General features: G+C 46.9%; 1 protein-coding gene across 2 annotated transcripts; it reads right to left on the bottom strand.

Moving 5' to 3' along the window:
- Positions 1–984: 984 nt before the first annotated feature.
- Tmed2 (transmembrane p24 trafficking protein 2) lies at positions 985–11,878 on the bottom strand. 2 transcript variants are annotated; one of them, XM_052755461.1, is made up of 5 exons: positions 11,603–11,878; positions 9,470–9,662; positions 5,592–5,699; positions 3,131–3,232; positions 985–2,388 (listed from the first exon to the last, which is right to left on the bottom strand). In XM_052755461.1, exons 1-5 carry the CDS (start codon positions 11,780–11,782, stop codon positions 2,264–2,266), a joined length of 708 nt encoding a protein of 235 aa, XP_052611421.1. In that variant the 5' UTR covers positions 11,783–11,878; the 3' UTR covers positions 985–2,263. The 2 variants fall into 2 exon arrangements, with proteins under 2 accessions (XP_052611421.1, XP_052611422.1); XM_052755462.1 differs by lacking the exon at positions 3,131–3,232 and having other exon boundaries at positions 11,603–11,876.
- Positions 11,879–13,488: the final 1,610 nt, after the last annotated feature.

Raw genomic sequence — 13,488 nt, 5'->3', positions numbered from 1 at the left:
AAAGGCCCCTGTGACTACCATAGGGTGCGATCCGAGGACAGGCAGCCTGTTGACGGCAGCAGGCGATCACGTGGCTATTTGCTTTTTGCGCTCTATTTACTACTTTGCTGAGCTGAAAAGTCTTTTCCAAGTCTGCTTATTTAATAATTGTACAAAAGGTAATGGTGGCTATGAGACATCAATACGACAGACCATTTACAGAGAGCTTGACAGCAGGTCGGCCTTTACAGGCACAATACTTGATGACTGGCCACTAGCAACTCTGTAAGATTCTCTGCAGGAAAGCTGGCTCTGTCTCCACCCTCCTTTCTCTACAGCCATGGGCAACTCACTTCATCTCCCTCCAGCTCATTTCCCTACATCCATAACTAGTGGTTAAATAAAAAAAGATCAAACGTGACTTCCTCCACCTAAGATATTTAACACTGACCCAAAGAAACCACAAAGACTAAAATGGTAACTTTTTAAGGTTTTGATGGAGGTTTGTTTGTTTGTTTTGTTTTGTTTTGTTTTGTCTTTTGATACAGGATCTCTCTATGTAACACTGGCTGTCCTGGAACTATGTAGACCAGGCTGGCCTCAAACTGAGATCCACCTGCCTCAGCCTCCCCAGTGCTGGGATTAAAGGCATGGGCCACCACCACACCTGGCTTAAAATGGCATTTTGGCTTCTCGAGACAGTGTTTCTCTGTGTAGCTTTGGATCCTGTCCTGAAACTCACTCTGTAGCCCAGGCTGGCCTCAAACTCACAGAGACCTGTCTGCCTCGGCCTCCCCCAAGTGCTAGGATTAAAGGCGTGCGCCACTGCCACCACCACCTGGCTTAAAATGGTATTCTTGTTCACTAACTTTCTTTACAGAAATAAAAATGATAAAACATAGCTGTTTGTAAACATAGGCATATCTCAGTTGAAGAAAAAGAAAATTTGTATTTATCAAAAATTTTAAGTTAACCAGCATTAATATAAAACCACAGAATACTGACTGTTTTTAAAAAGAATTGTTTATTTACTGAACCTGGGGCATATTAGATACACAACCAATTTTAAATTTACATCTTTTAATTCAATTCTGAAGTGTTTTCACACACACACACACAAAAAAAAAATTGGCATGCAACAGCTGCCCTACGGTGAAAGAGTCACCTTACCAACAGACTGTTGCAAGGATAGTCATCCAGGGTTGAAAAATTATTTGTCCTGAACATGAAAACCTATAACAAATTTAAATTAATTTTACAAAACTTGTTACTTGTAGTTTTCCCCTTGCAAGATCCAAAAAAGAAAATAAAATATCCAGGTAGCTATCAGACATCAGTCACCACATAATCCTGGATCGCCCACACCCAAAGCAGAGCGACTTTCATTAAACCCATCATCAGAGAGAGAGTCTCTTCATTTTCTATAAACAAAACTGACATGTGCCAAAAAAAGAAAGACACCAGAGGACAAACAGAACCCTAGTGCTGACACTGAAGACCAGGACTCCAAGGCCACTGATTACAAGGACGACAGTGGCTGCCTATCACTGCAAGCAATCCAAGAGGCTGAACCCTTTGGCTTGAGAAATGCAGGCTTCCACTTGAGCAAATCCGCTCTTCCTAAGTGCAGTACAGAAGGGAGAGCAGTCTGTTCCAACACCCAGAACACTGGCTTCAACAGACTCGTAAGTTGTCAGCTGCTTGTGTCCAGTCGAATAGAGGTGATGCTGTTCTAAGGTTCAATATAAAACTTTGGGGGGGAAGTGTTGGGATGAGTCTAGTTTAAAGCAAAACTCAAGAAAGTCTGAGTGCCCACACGGCAACATACCCCAGTCAGGTCGCTCTGCCCTGAGGCTGGTCAGAAGGGTCAAGATTCAGTCTACTGTTGCTGTAAGGACTCAACAAAATGAACCTCTGGTAATAAACACAGATGAGGGACTCCCGAGAATGCAGTCAGGCTGTGGGCTACTTCCTGATCAAACTGCATTTTATTATGAAAACTGAAGGTGAAAACATAATAAAGACCATAGTCCCATACAGCATTAACAGCCTCTGAACTCTTGGAAGGACCTGTATAATGGGGCAGCATTCAAGTAAGGCCAATCAATGTCAAATTTTCACTCTAACTTTCCTAAACAGGTTTTCCCCAACACCCATTAATCACAAAGAAACATAAGTCATGAACGTTCAGAAAATAAAAATGTATAAACTAATGACATTATTATGACCAAGGTGTTTGGTAAACAAGTGAATTGTGAATTTGGGATCAACAGGAAAAGGCCTTTTAAACAACCCTCCGGACTTCAAAAAATCTCTTCAGGTAGTAGATCTGTCCCAATGTCATGGCAACTAGAACAAGAGCTTCGAAGAAGGACCAAAGGACCACTCTGCTGTTTGTGTTGTCGTTGACTGTGGAGGCAAACAAACAGACTTTAACAGCAACCCACAAAGCGGCACAGGACCTCCATCATCTCTACGTAGGGCCACTCACAGCTGACAATCACTCCGCCCACCCAGACCACAGACTGGTAACTTTCAAAATAACCCTAAAAACAAGCATGCTGACCCATCCTGTAATTCCTGCACTCTGGAAGCTACAGTGGAGGATCAGCCAGCCATGGTCCCTCAGTAATAACTGAGTTCAAGGCCAATTTAGGACGCATAAGACTGTCTCAAAAAAATTAAATATATGTATCTGAGGAAATATTATCTGCCACAAAGTCTCTTTCACTTGTGTGAAAACAAATTTTCATTATTTTGTTTTATTTGAGACATTCTCTATATGTAGCCCAGAATAACCACAAACCAGTTTTATAGCTGAAAACACCTTTAAAACTCCTGCTCTTCCCACTTCCACTTTCCAGGCGATGGGATTACAGGCATGCGCCACGATGACCAGCATCTCCTCTCACTTATTTTAAAGAGCATCTTTGTGGGGGCTGAAGAGATGGCTAGACAATTAGGAGCATTTGCTGCTCTTCCAGAGGAACCAAGTTAGGTTCCCAGCATCCACATCAGGTGGATCACAGCCACTTGTAACTCCAGCTCCAAGGTATCTCATGACCTCACCTAGCCTGAAGACACTTGCATGCACGCATGTGGCAACACATACAGGTAAGTGCATATATACATAATTTTAAAAGTAAGAGACCTTTAAAAACGCATCTTTGGATGACAGATGAATCCAGCCACCCAAGAAACTGTGCATACAGAACACTGTCTTCACTGGAATCCAGTCGACACATTACCTGACCTAGCGGGACAGTAACAACCCAGCATTATTACTACGAGTAAACCAAAGGCCTCCTGCTCACTGCTTTTGTTTGCTGTTTATTTTCATGTTAGACAGAGTCTCACTATGCAGCCCTATCTGGCCTGAAACTCAAGAGATCTGTCTGCTCCTGCCTCCCAAGCACACAATGTGTGCTACCAAGCCCCATTTACTCATTTCTGAGGAGCAGGAAGTACAAGATAATGAACAGCAACACTAGAGGAAGCATCCGATTTACAAAACTAAGTGTGTAAAAACCTCATTCTGTAATAGCTACAGGATATAAGCATGGTGAACAGGAATATCTACTACCAGAAATGTCCTGGAAAAAAAAAAAAAGAAAGAAAGAAAATCCCAACGTTTTGTAAGAACTATTCCATCTTTGTATGTACTGTGTCTGTACATGTCAGTGTACCTTGGATGTGTGATCACTCTTGGTGACAAGCGCTTTGCACACTGAACCACTCCCCAGCCTTCCACTCTGGGCTAGACCTTCCTCTGCACATGGCACTTGAGTGTGGATACGAAGGTTTCTGGTATGTTACTTAAAAGTAATTTAACCTTCCTGGGCGGTGGTGGCGCACGCCTTTAACCCCAGCACTTGGGAGGCAGAGGCAGGTGGATTTTTGAGTTTGAGGCCAGCCTCGTCTACAGAGTGAGTTCCAGGACAGCCAGGACTATACAGAGAAACCTTGTCTCAAAACAAACAAACAAACAAACCACACAAAACGAAAAAAGTAATTTAACTTTCATCTTACAGCATTTTCTGGTTTTAAAAACCTTTAGTTGATCATAAGAAAATTTTTTTTTAAACCTAATGATCTATTTTGAGTGTGTGCATGTATGCGGGAGTCAGAGGAGAGGACAAACAGCAGGAATCCATTCTCCTCTTCTATCATGTGGGTCCCAACTCAAGTCATCAGACTTGGTAGAAAGAACCTTCACCCACAGCGCAGTATCTTGCCAACCCTAATCACAAACTTAAAAAGAAAAAAACAAACAAAAAAACCACTCTTGGGCTGGAGAAATGACTTATCAGTTAAAAACATTTGCAGCTCTTTCAGAGGATTGGGTTCGGTTCCCTACTCACAACCACAGGTCACTCCAGTTCCAGGACCCTGTGAGTACTGCACATATATGCTGCACTGACATCACAAGCATACACTCACGGGAATACAGTAAAAATAAATCTTTTTTCTTTTTTTTCCTGAGACAGGGTTTCTCTGGACAGCCTTGGATGTCCTGTAGAACACAGGCTGACCTCTCGAGTGTTGGACTAAAGGCATGTACCACCACCACATGGCTTAAATAAATCTTAAAAAGAAAAAAAGAAAAAAAAAAAAAACCCAGAAAAAACCAGAGGCAGGATACCACAGAGACCCAGAGACCTAGGTATTCTGCTATAGTCATAGATTGGTGCCTAGCCCAACTGTCGTCAGAGAGGCTTTACCCCAGCAACTGATGGAAACAGATGCACAGACCCACAGCCAAACATTAGATGGAGCTCGGGGAATCCTTTGGAAGAGGGGGAGGAAGGATTTAAGGACCCTGTGGTGTCAGGGGCACCATAAGAAAACCCATAGAAGCAACTAACCTGGGCTCACAGGGGTTCACAGAGACTGAACCAACAACCAGGGAGCCTGCATGGGACTGACTAGGCCCTCTTGCGTATGTGCTACAGTTGTGTAACTTGGTTTTTGTGTGAGACTACTAACAGTAAGAGCACGGAATGTCTCTGACTGTGTTGCCTGCTTTTGGGACCCATTCCTCCTACCACATAGCCTCATCCAGCCTTAATAAAAGAGAAGATACCTAGTCTCACTTCAATTTGATATACCATGGATGGCTGAATGGCTGATATCCATGGGATGCCAACTGATATCTGAAGAGAAAACAGTGGAGGAGTGGATGAGGGTAGGGATGGGGGACCTGGGGAAATGGGAGGGAGGGGAAACTCTGGTTGGGATATTTAAAAAAATAAAATAAAAAAAACCCTCGCCAGGCACAGTAATGCACACCTTTAATCCTAACACATAGGAAACAGAGGCAGGTGGCTTGAGTTTGAGGCCAGCTTGATTTATATAGTGAGTTCCAGGACAGCCAGGGTTACCTTGTCTCAATAACCAAAGAGCAAACAAACAAACAAAAACACCACACACACAAACATTTCTGGTATAGAGTGTTGTCTCAGCAACACCCCAGCTTAATACAAGGCACAATAACCATGTCTCACAGACATGTAGAACTCTAGAGTCAAAGTCTTGCTATGGAATATTTGTACATCTATAAGCAGGGACACCACTACCAGGAAACACTGTCACGAGCTGGGTCCATAACTCACTGGCTCTGTGTATTCTCTCCCGGACTTCCATGTACTCCTGCTCGTGCTTCACAGCCGTCATGGCCACTGCCAGCTCGTTAATCATTTCTTCCAGCTTGTTCTGATGAGCTGCGGAGACCAGGAGACAGAGCAGCACACACTTAGTGATCTTTGTGAGAAATACTTGTTAGATAAAATCCTCTCAGAGAGGGCACACAGAGAGCTAGGTGTAGAAAGAGCTCAAGCAACTACCTGAACCACTGACGACAATTCAACCCTCAAGACCTACTCCTTTTGTCTTGCTGTTTTTGAGACAATGTCTCACGCAGCCCAGCCTGGCTCCAAGCTCCCAAGATAGCCAAGGCCAGTCTTCCACTCCTGACCTTACATCTTCCACCCCTCAAGTGGCCATCAAAGGCATGCACCTCCACACCTGGCTTTCAGAGCTTTTTTTGTTGCTTTGGTTTTGAGACAGGGCCTCACTGGGCTGTCCTGCAACTCACTATACAAACCGGGCTGGCCTTGCACTCAAAAACGTCTGCCTGCCTCTGCCGCTCCCTCCTGAGTGCTGGAGTTCAAGGTGTGTGACACTAGCTTTTCAGAGCATTTTTAAAAGTCCATTCCCAGCAGACAATCCACTCTATTTCCAACTAGGGAACAGACTATACAATGCTTACTAACTAGAGAACAATTCCCCTGAGGAATTCCTCCCAGTTCACTCTACTAATGAGAAACAAACAACACAGAGCAAATAAACATAAAACAAACAAACGAACAACAAAAAGCCTACGCATAAGCCAGGCATGGTGGCACACACCTTAATCCCAACACTCAGCAGGCAGAGGCAGGTGGATCTCTGTGAGTTCCAGTCTGGTCTACAGAGTAAGAGCCAGGACAGGCACCAAAACTACACAGAGAAACACTGTCTCAAGAAAAGAAAGAGTCGGGCGGTGGTGGCGCACGCCTTTAATCCCAGCACTCGGGAGGCAGAGGCAGGTGGATCTCTGTGAGTTCAACGCCAGCCTGGTCTCCAAAGCGAGTTCCAGGCGCAAAGCTACACAGAGAAACCCTGTCTTGAAAAACCAAAAAAAAAAAAAAAAAAAAAAAAGAAAGAAAGAAAGAATCATGTAACTTGGCCAGTCGGAGATGGTGGCATATGCCTTAAAAAAAAAACAAAAACACGTAACTTGGTGGCAAATGCCTTTAATCCAAGCACTCAGAAGGCAAAGGCAAGCAGATATCTGTGAGTTCAAGGCCAGCCTGGTCTACACATTGAGTTCCAGGACAGCCAGGGCTACAGAGATCCTGTCTTGGACAAAAAAAAAAAAAAAGAGAGAGAGAGAGAAATCACCTAACTACGATGTTAGTTAATTTAGCACCAAACAGGTTTTGAACTTAGTAGAGCAAAAAACTTAACACTCAGGAAAAAACTAACCAGCCACATGCTGTTCCCCGAGTGTCTGAACTACAAAGCACAGCAGCATGCCTAAGTGAAGACAAGCCTGAGTGGTTTGGGTTCTCACCCAGAGACATATTTATTTCAGTGCATATATGGGGCTTTGGAGGGAGCATTCGGAGGTCAGAGGGCAACCTTCAGGAGTTATCTCCACCACGAGTTCCAAGATCAAGTTCAGGTCCTCACACTTGACCCAGAAACATCTCGACCACCCAGGTATCCTCTCTATTTCGACCACCCAGATATCCTCTCTAATCAAGTTGTTCTGTTATTTAAAAGGAGTTGCCTACCAGCTGCCCAGGATCCAGCCTCAGATGAGATTTCAGTTTACTCAGGGTAACCCTCAGGTTTTCACGCCCCTGGCCTCTACACTGAAGGGCTGGACCAGAACGTCCAATCACCCCTCAGCAGCCTCTGGAGCCCACACACTATGTCAAATCTTTTAAGTAGGGTTTCTTAAGAGAGGTACCTTGACCTTAGAATAAGAAAGGTCTCCAGACATTACCAAACATCTCAAAAGGAAAGAAAACTGACCCACTTGGAAGCCACTGCTTTAAAGAAGGCTCAACCTAACAGCTGCCATCGACAAGCAAAAGCAAGACCCTGAGGCAGTTAAAGGATTAACCAGAAGCTCACTATCCACATTCAAAGGCCATTACTTTCTTTGTTTATTTTTCATTTATTTAATTTTATATGCACTGGTGTGAAGGTGTCAGATCCCCTGGAAGTGGAGTTACAGACAAGTGTAAGCTGCCATGTGGTTGCTGGGAATTGAACCCAGGTCCTCTGGAAGAGTAGCCACTGCTTTTAGCTGCTGAGCCATCTCTCCAGCCGGGCCATTACTTTCTAGCCATGTAAAGAGGACCAATTTTCAGACTGTGAAGAAATACCAACTCCTTCAAAACCATGAATTTTCTCTCACTAAGAATTGGGCAAGCTCAGCACTGTAAATGGCCCTGAAAAATAAGCACAGAGATTAAACAAAATTCTCAGTTTTACAGAGTTCAAAACCATCTGAAACTTCACCTTCACTGCGTGGGTGCTCTATCTAGATGTGTATGCCAGAAGCAGATACTGTGGGATGTGGTAAACAACTGCCTTTTCTACCATGTGCGTGCTGTGACAATGGAGGAAAAAAAAAAGTCTGCTGGCTGCTGGGAAGCAGCAAAGCAGTTTCTCCAGAACCAACTGGAGGGCAGACCCAGGGGTACAGACAGACCTGCGGTTCCAGCTGCTCCAGAACCTGAGGCAAAAAGATCACAACTTAAGCGCAGCATGGGCAACTTTGTGAAGTCTTATCTCAAAATTAAAATATAGAGAAAAGGCTGGGACGCAGCTCAATGGTGGTGTGCTCACCGGCCATGCACAAAGTCCCATGTTCAATTCCCAACACCACCAAAAATAAAGCAGAAAAAATCCTAACAAAGCAAAAGCAAACAATAATGAGTGTGTGTGAACAGTCAGCCAAAGCAAACTTCTCATCAGCTCTGAAAAAACTCTCTCACAGTACTTTAAACCTAACCAAACTTCACATTAGAAACCTTAGCAGTAAAGAAGCCTAGACTCAAGCCGGGCGGTGGTGGAGCACGCCTTTAATCCCAGCACTCGGGAGGCAGAGCCAGGCGGATCTCTGTGAGTTCGAGGCCAGCCTGGGCTACCAAGTGAGTTCCAGGAAAAGGCGCAAAGCTACACAGAGAAACCCTGTCTCGAAAAACCAAAAAAAAAAAGAAGCCTAGACTCAGTTTCTCTAAAGTGTCTACTAACACCGTCCTGTGCATTTAGTTGAGCCTTTGCACCCTTCAGCATCCATTTTAGGCAAAGTCACATAAAAACATCAGTCAGGTGTTGCCATACCTATCAAGCTGAAGTCATCCGACTTGTACCTGTCAACCAAAGTCTCAAATATACAAAAATAACGTTAATTAGTTGCAGGGGATTTTAAAAAGGGAAAAACCACTCTCATGCCAGCAAATTAAGTTAGAGAAAAGGAATCAGGAATTAGGTATCGGGATGCAAAACCAAAAAACGGGATGCTGTCAAAAACCAAACCAGCCAATCACGTACCATCCCAGGAGTCTCCACCACCTAGAGGAAAGTGTGAGATTAGCTGGGCGAGCACAGCGGTCTGCAAATGTACACAGAGGGAGGGGTGGGCCCAGGATTAGCTAATTAACAGAATCCAGACACATGGAGCCTAGAGGATGACAAGGGCACAGGGAGGGACTCCATGGGGGCCAGAAGGGACAATCAAAACCACTGAAAACAAACAGTAACTTTCAGAAACTGGCTAATTACAGGTTTACATCCACTTCAACAGTAATTTTATTTTTAAGGACAGTGACTCAATCTGGAAAGAGAAATTTTTAAAAAATCACATACACACTGTACTCAGATAGGTGAGGGTAATGAATTGAAGTGCTCTTCGTCAAAAGTGATATCTCACCTTCTGTCTCCATGTCTTGTCCTTTGGGAGCCTCCCCAATGTCAATGGTGAACATGACTATCTTTGGAGTCATGGTAGACATCCTATTACTAAAGCAGAACTTGTATGTCCCATCCATGTGGGCTGCAAATGTGTACTTCCCGCTGGATTCTCGGTCTCCTTTATAGATGCCTTTGTTATCTGGTCCTGTGATCTGAGGCAGGAGAGAGACAGAAGTTCACTAAATATTTAGGATCCTAAGTAGCATCCTTCAGCAGGAAACCCACTAGGCTGGACCTTGATTAGGTCCCCTGCAGTGAGCCATAGTCAACCCTGTGGGCACTAATTCTCCCATCTAATCAGCAAGAGCAGACTCAATGGCTCCCTAAAGCACCTCTCCACTGACTGCCTTTAGGTATTATCTGTCCAAGGGAAACGTAAACCTGTCAGAAACAGAAACCAGACAACTCAAGGTTCGGTCTCGGACTGTCCTAACTCCTTCAGCAAACACTGAAAACAGAAAGCTTTCCAAAATAAGAAATTTTTATTTTTGTTTTGAGATAGGGTCTCATTACTAGTCCAAGCTGCCTGTCGACAGTGCTAGTGAAGTAAATAAAGATGTGCCCCACTCCTGCAGAAGACCACAGCTCTACGGACTGAGGCCCCACCCCAATAACCGCAGAACGCCCTCCTGCCACAGGCCATCAAGCACACCCGGTGCACTGATCCTGATGTCACTGGCCACTACCGTGTGCGGTGCACAGGTGCTGTGCACCATGCCCTTCCTGAACACCCTGGAGGAAGTCACACAGCTGTTTCTCGGCCCACGGCTGGTTGTTGGTTTTGGATTTGTGCTGACTATTGATACTTCTTTGCTGTATAAATACAATTTAAAGTAAAGGTGCGCCCCATCACACCCTATCAAAATGAGTAATTTTGCAAAACATGTTTCAAGGTTTTTTGTGATCACTGCCAAACAACACAGGATGTGACTGATTTGACATGCTTGTCAAGGTTTAGGGAAGAGCAGCAGGTTGGAAACGAGGAGGGTGTGTGTACACATACAAGCAGGTGCCCAAAGAGGGTATCAGGTGCCCTGGAGCTGGAGTCACGGCTTGTGTTGAACCCCTACACTGAACTTTGAAAGATCAGCAAGTATTCACACCCGCCAAGCCATCTCTTTGGCCCAAGCTGCCTCTTTAAGGGCCAGTCACCTGCAAAACTTGGGGAACTGGAAGAGCTCATCTTCATCTAGATAGGTTCCTGGCTAAGCCAAGCGGCTTCCCAACTTTGAGGTCCCAGCTGTGCTTGAGTTCTGCTCAGCTCTATTAGCATTCACTAACAATTGAACAATCTTTCCACCCAGTCAGTAAGACTAACAAGTAAATTAAGTCAGGTACTGTTACTTTTTTCCCCCCCTTAATGCAGCAAATTGTCGGGGCATGGCAGTGAACGCCCTTACTCCCATCCCTCAGAAGGCAGAGGCAAGTGAGCTCGAAGCCTGCACGAGCCCTAACCCTGTTTCCAAAAAAAATTCGGCAAGTCACTTTTATTCTCCAAATAAGTGAGCTTTCTACACACTTCGCTGAGATCCTCGCTCCTAAAAAAAAAACGAGCGATCCCAGCGCCATCTCTCGTGGGACCGATCTGGCCGCTGGCGTAAGAAAGCGGGGCCGAGGAAGTCAGGCTGGTTTCTGCCGAGGCCAGGAACGGCACCGCCGCCGTGGCGCGACTCCGCGCTCTCCGATCCTACTACTTTTCCCGAAGTTTGTCTCCGCGCCAGGCCGCACGCGCGCGCGCGCGAGCCCTTGAGGACGGAGGGGGCACGACGCTGAGCCGCTCCCGCCCGAGCCGGCCGACACGCGGCCGCCGCGGGACAAAGCCAAGGGAGAGGCCGAGCCCGCCGCGCCCAAGTGCCGAACGGAACCCGAAGCCGCTCGGAAAGACGAGCGCTTCCCGGGCCGCGCGGGCAGGGCCCGTCGGGGGGCTGCGCGACGGGCGGCGGGCGGCGGCGGCGAGGCCCCTCCCCGGCCCCCCGCGCCCTGGCGAACGCTGCCCCGCTCGGGCCCCCGCGGCACTACCCGGGTCGCTCCAACCCCCGAGCGGCCGAGCGGCCGAGCGGCGCCGCCCCGACGGCGGGCAGCGCGCCCGCACCTCCACGTCGATGTCCAGGAAGCCGCCCTCCGCCACCTCGAAGATGAGGCCCATCTTGGTGCCCGAGGTGACCCGCTCGAAGAAGCACTCCTCGGCGTGCGCGTCGATGCTGACAAAGTAGCCCGAGGCCGTGGCCAGCAGCGCGGCCAGCAGCACCAACAGCTCTGCGAGCGTCACCATGGTGCGGCACGGGCCGGAGCCGGGACGCGGACTGCGGCCTCCAGAGCCGCCGCCACCGCTGCCGCCTCAGCCGCCGCCGCCGCCTCAGCTCCGCCCCTTCCGGCGGCGCCTCCCGAGGGGGCTGATGCGGGCGCCGCTGATTGGCCGGCGCCGACAGCTGCCACGTAACGGACGCACGGCGGCCGCCGAGGGACAAGGGGGAGATCCTGGGGCGGGACGGCGGCCCCCGAGAGCCAAAAATCCATCGGCTCCAGCCCTTCGACGTTCAAACTAAGGATCACGTGGACCAGGGCGGGAGAAAAGGCGCTGCGCTGTTGCAACGGTTGGTTGCTTTTGCTGAGAACCCGAATTCGAGTCCTAGTGCTGACAGGGGGGCTCACAACCGTCTGTACTCCAATTCTGGCCGTCTTCTGGCCTCCACGGGCACCGCACACACATGGGATACAGACACACATGCAGACAAAACACCCCAAACACATAAAATTTAAAGCATAATAGCAATAAGTAAGGATCACATGGACTTATTCAGAAAGTCATAGTACATAGGGGTTTCCCCTGCCTATTACAACGCAGTTTTAGGATTATCCAGGGAGATGACTATAGAGAGTCAGAGGTAGTATCAAAACTGGAGGATCTCTCTGCACTCTCCCTCTACGTGATCTCTGTATCTGTCTCTGTGTCTCTCTCCTCTTAATAAAGCTCTAAAAGGTTAAAAAAAAAATGGAGGCTATGGGAGGGAGATGGGTGCTAAAAATGAGAACTCCAATTTTTGTGTTTCTTTTGTTTGCTCCCCCATTACCCTGCTTATCTAGGTTGGGGAGTGCTCAAGGTCCTTAACCCCCACACCATCCTTCGGAGAACCCCTGAGGATGCTGGGAGTGCTATGTCCTCTGAGGGCCACCGCACTTACATGCACGTGCTCATCCCCATGCACATACACATAGTTAAAAGAATAAAAAAAAGAACCTTCTTAGAAAGATCTATGTACATGATATTGTGAAACAAAATTTCACCTTGTTCAGATTTCCCGCAGGATTGCTGCCTGCCCTAACATACTTGGGACTGTCGAAGTGCCTGCTGACAATCTGCTCATCCCTCAAACTCAATTTAAATGTCACCAAAAATTCATTACTGGATTTTAAAATATGATTCACTTATTTATGAGCGTTGGTGCCATGCCTGCATGTATGTCTGTGTGAGAGTATCAGATCCCATGGAACCGGACTACAGACAGTTGTGAACTGTCATGCAGGTGCTGGGAATTGAACCCAGGTCTTCTGGAAGAGCAGCCAGTGCTCTTAACGGCTGAGGCATCTCTCCAGCCCCGGTTACTGGATATTGGTCATTCACCAGCCCCTCTGTGTTCGCAGTACACGTTTGTTCTCACTGAAAATACAAGTGCTTGCTTGTCTTGAGAAGACCGAGCTTTATGTAGGCTGTGCTGTCTATGGCCACCTAAGACCAAAGGACTTTCCCTTGTCACATGCTGGGTGAATTCATTGGACCACCTTGGGGATCACGGAGTCTGGCTTGCAGCTCCACTTGTGTGCATAGCTCTGTGACTGTGACTAGGTTCCACCAGAGCTCTAAGCCCTCGTTTCTTGGTCTGTAAAATGAGAGCACAGCAAACCTTACAAAACTCATGGAATTTTTTTTTTTTTTTTTTGAGAGAGACCTGTAGGCAATAGGGGGCAGCAGTTTCCCAC

This window comes from Peromyscus californicus, unplaced genomic scaffold, assembly GCF_007827085.1.
Source record: "Peromyscus californicus insignis strain IS unplaced genomic scaffold, ASM782708v3 Scaffold_2__1_contigs__length_46816999, whole genome shotgun sequence".
Classification (NCBI taxonomy): Eukaryota; Metazoa; Chordata; class Mammalia; order Rodentia; family Cricetidae; genus Peromyscus; species Peromyscus californicus.
This window is presented reverse-complemented; position numbering and strand designations above follow the sequence as displayed.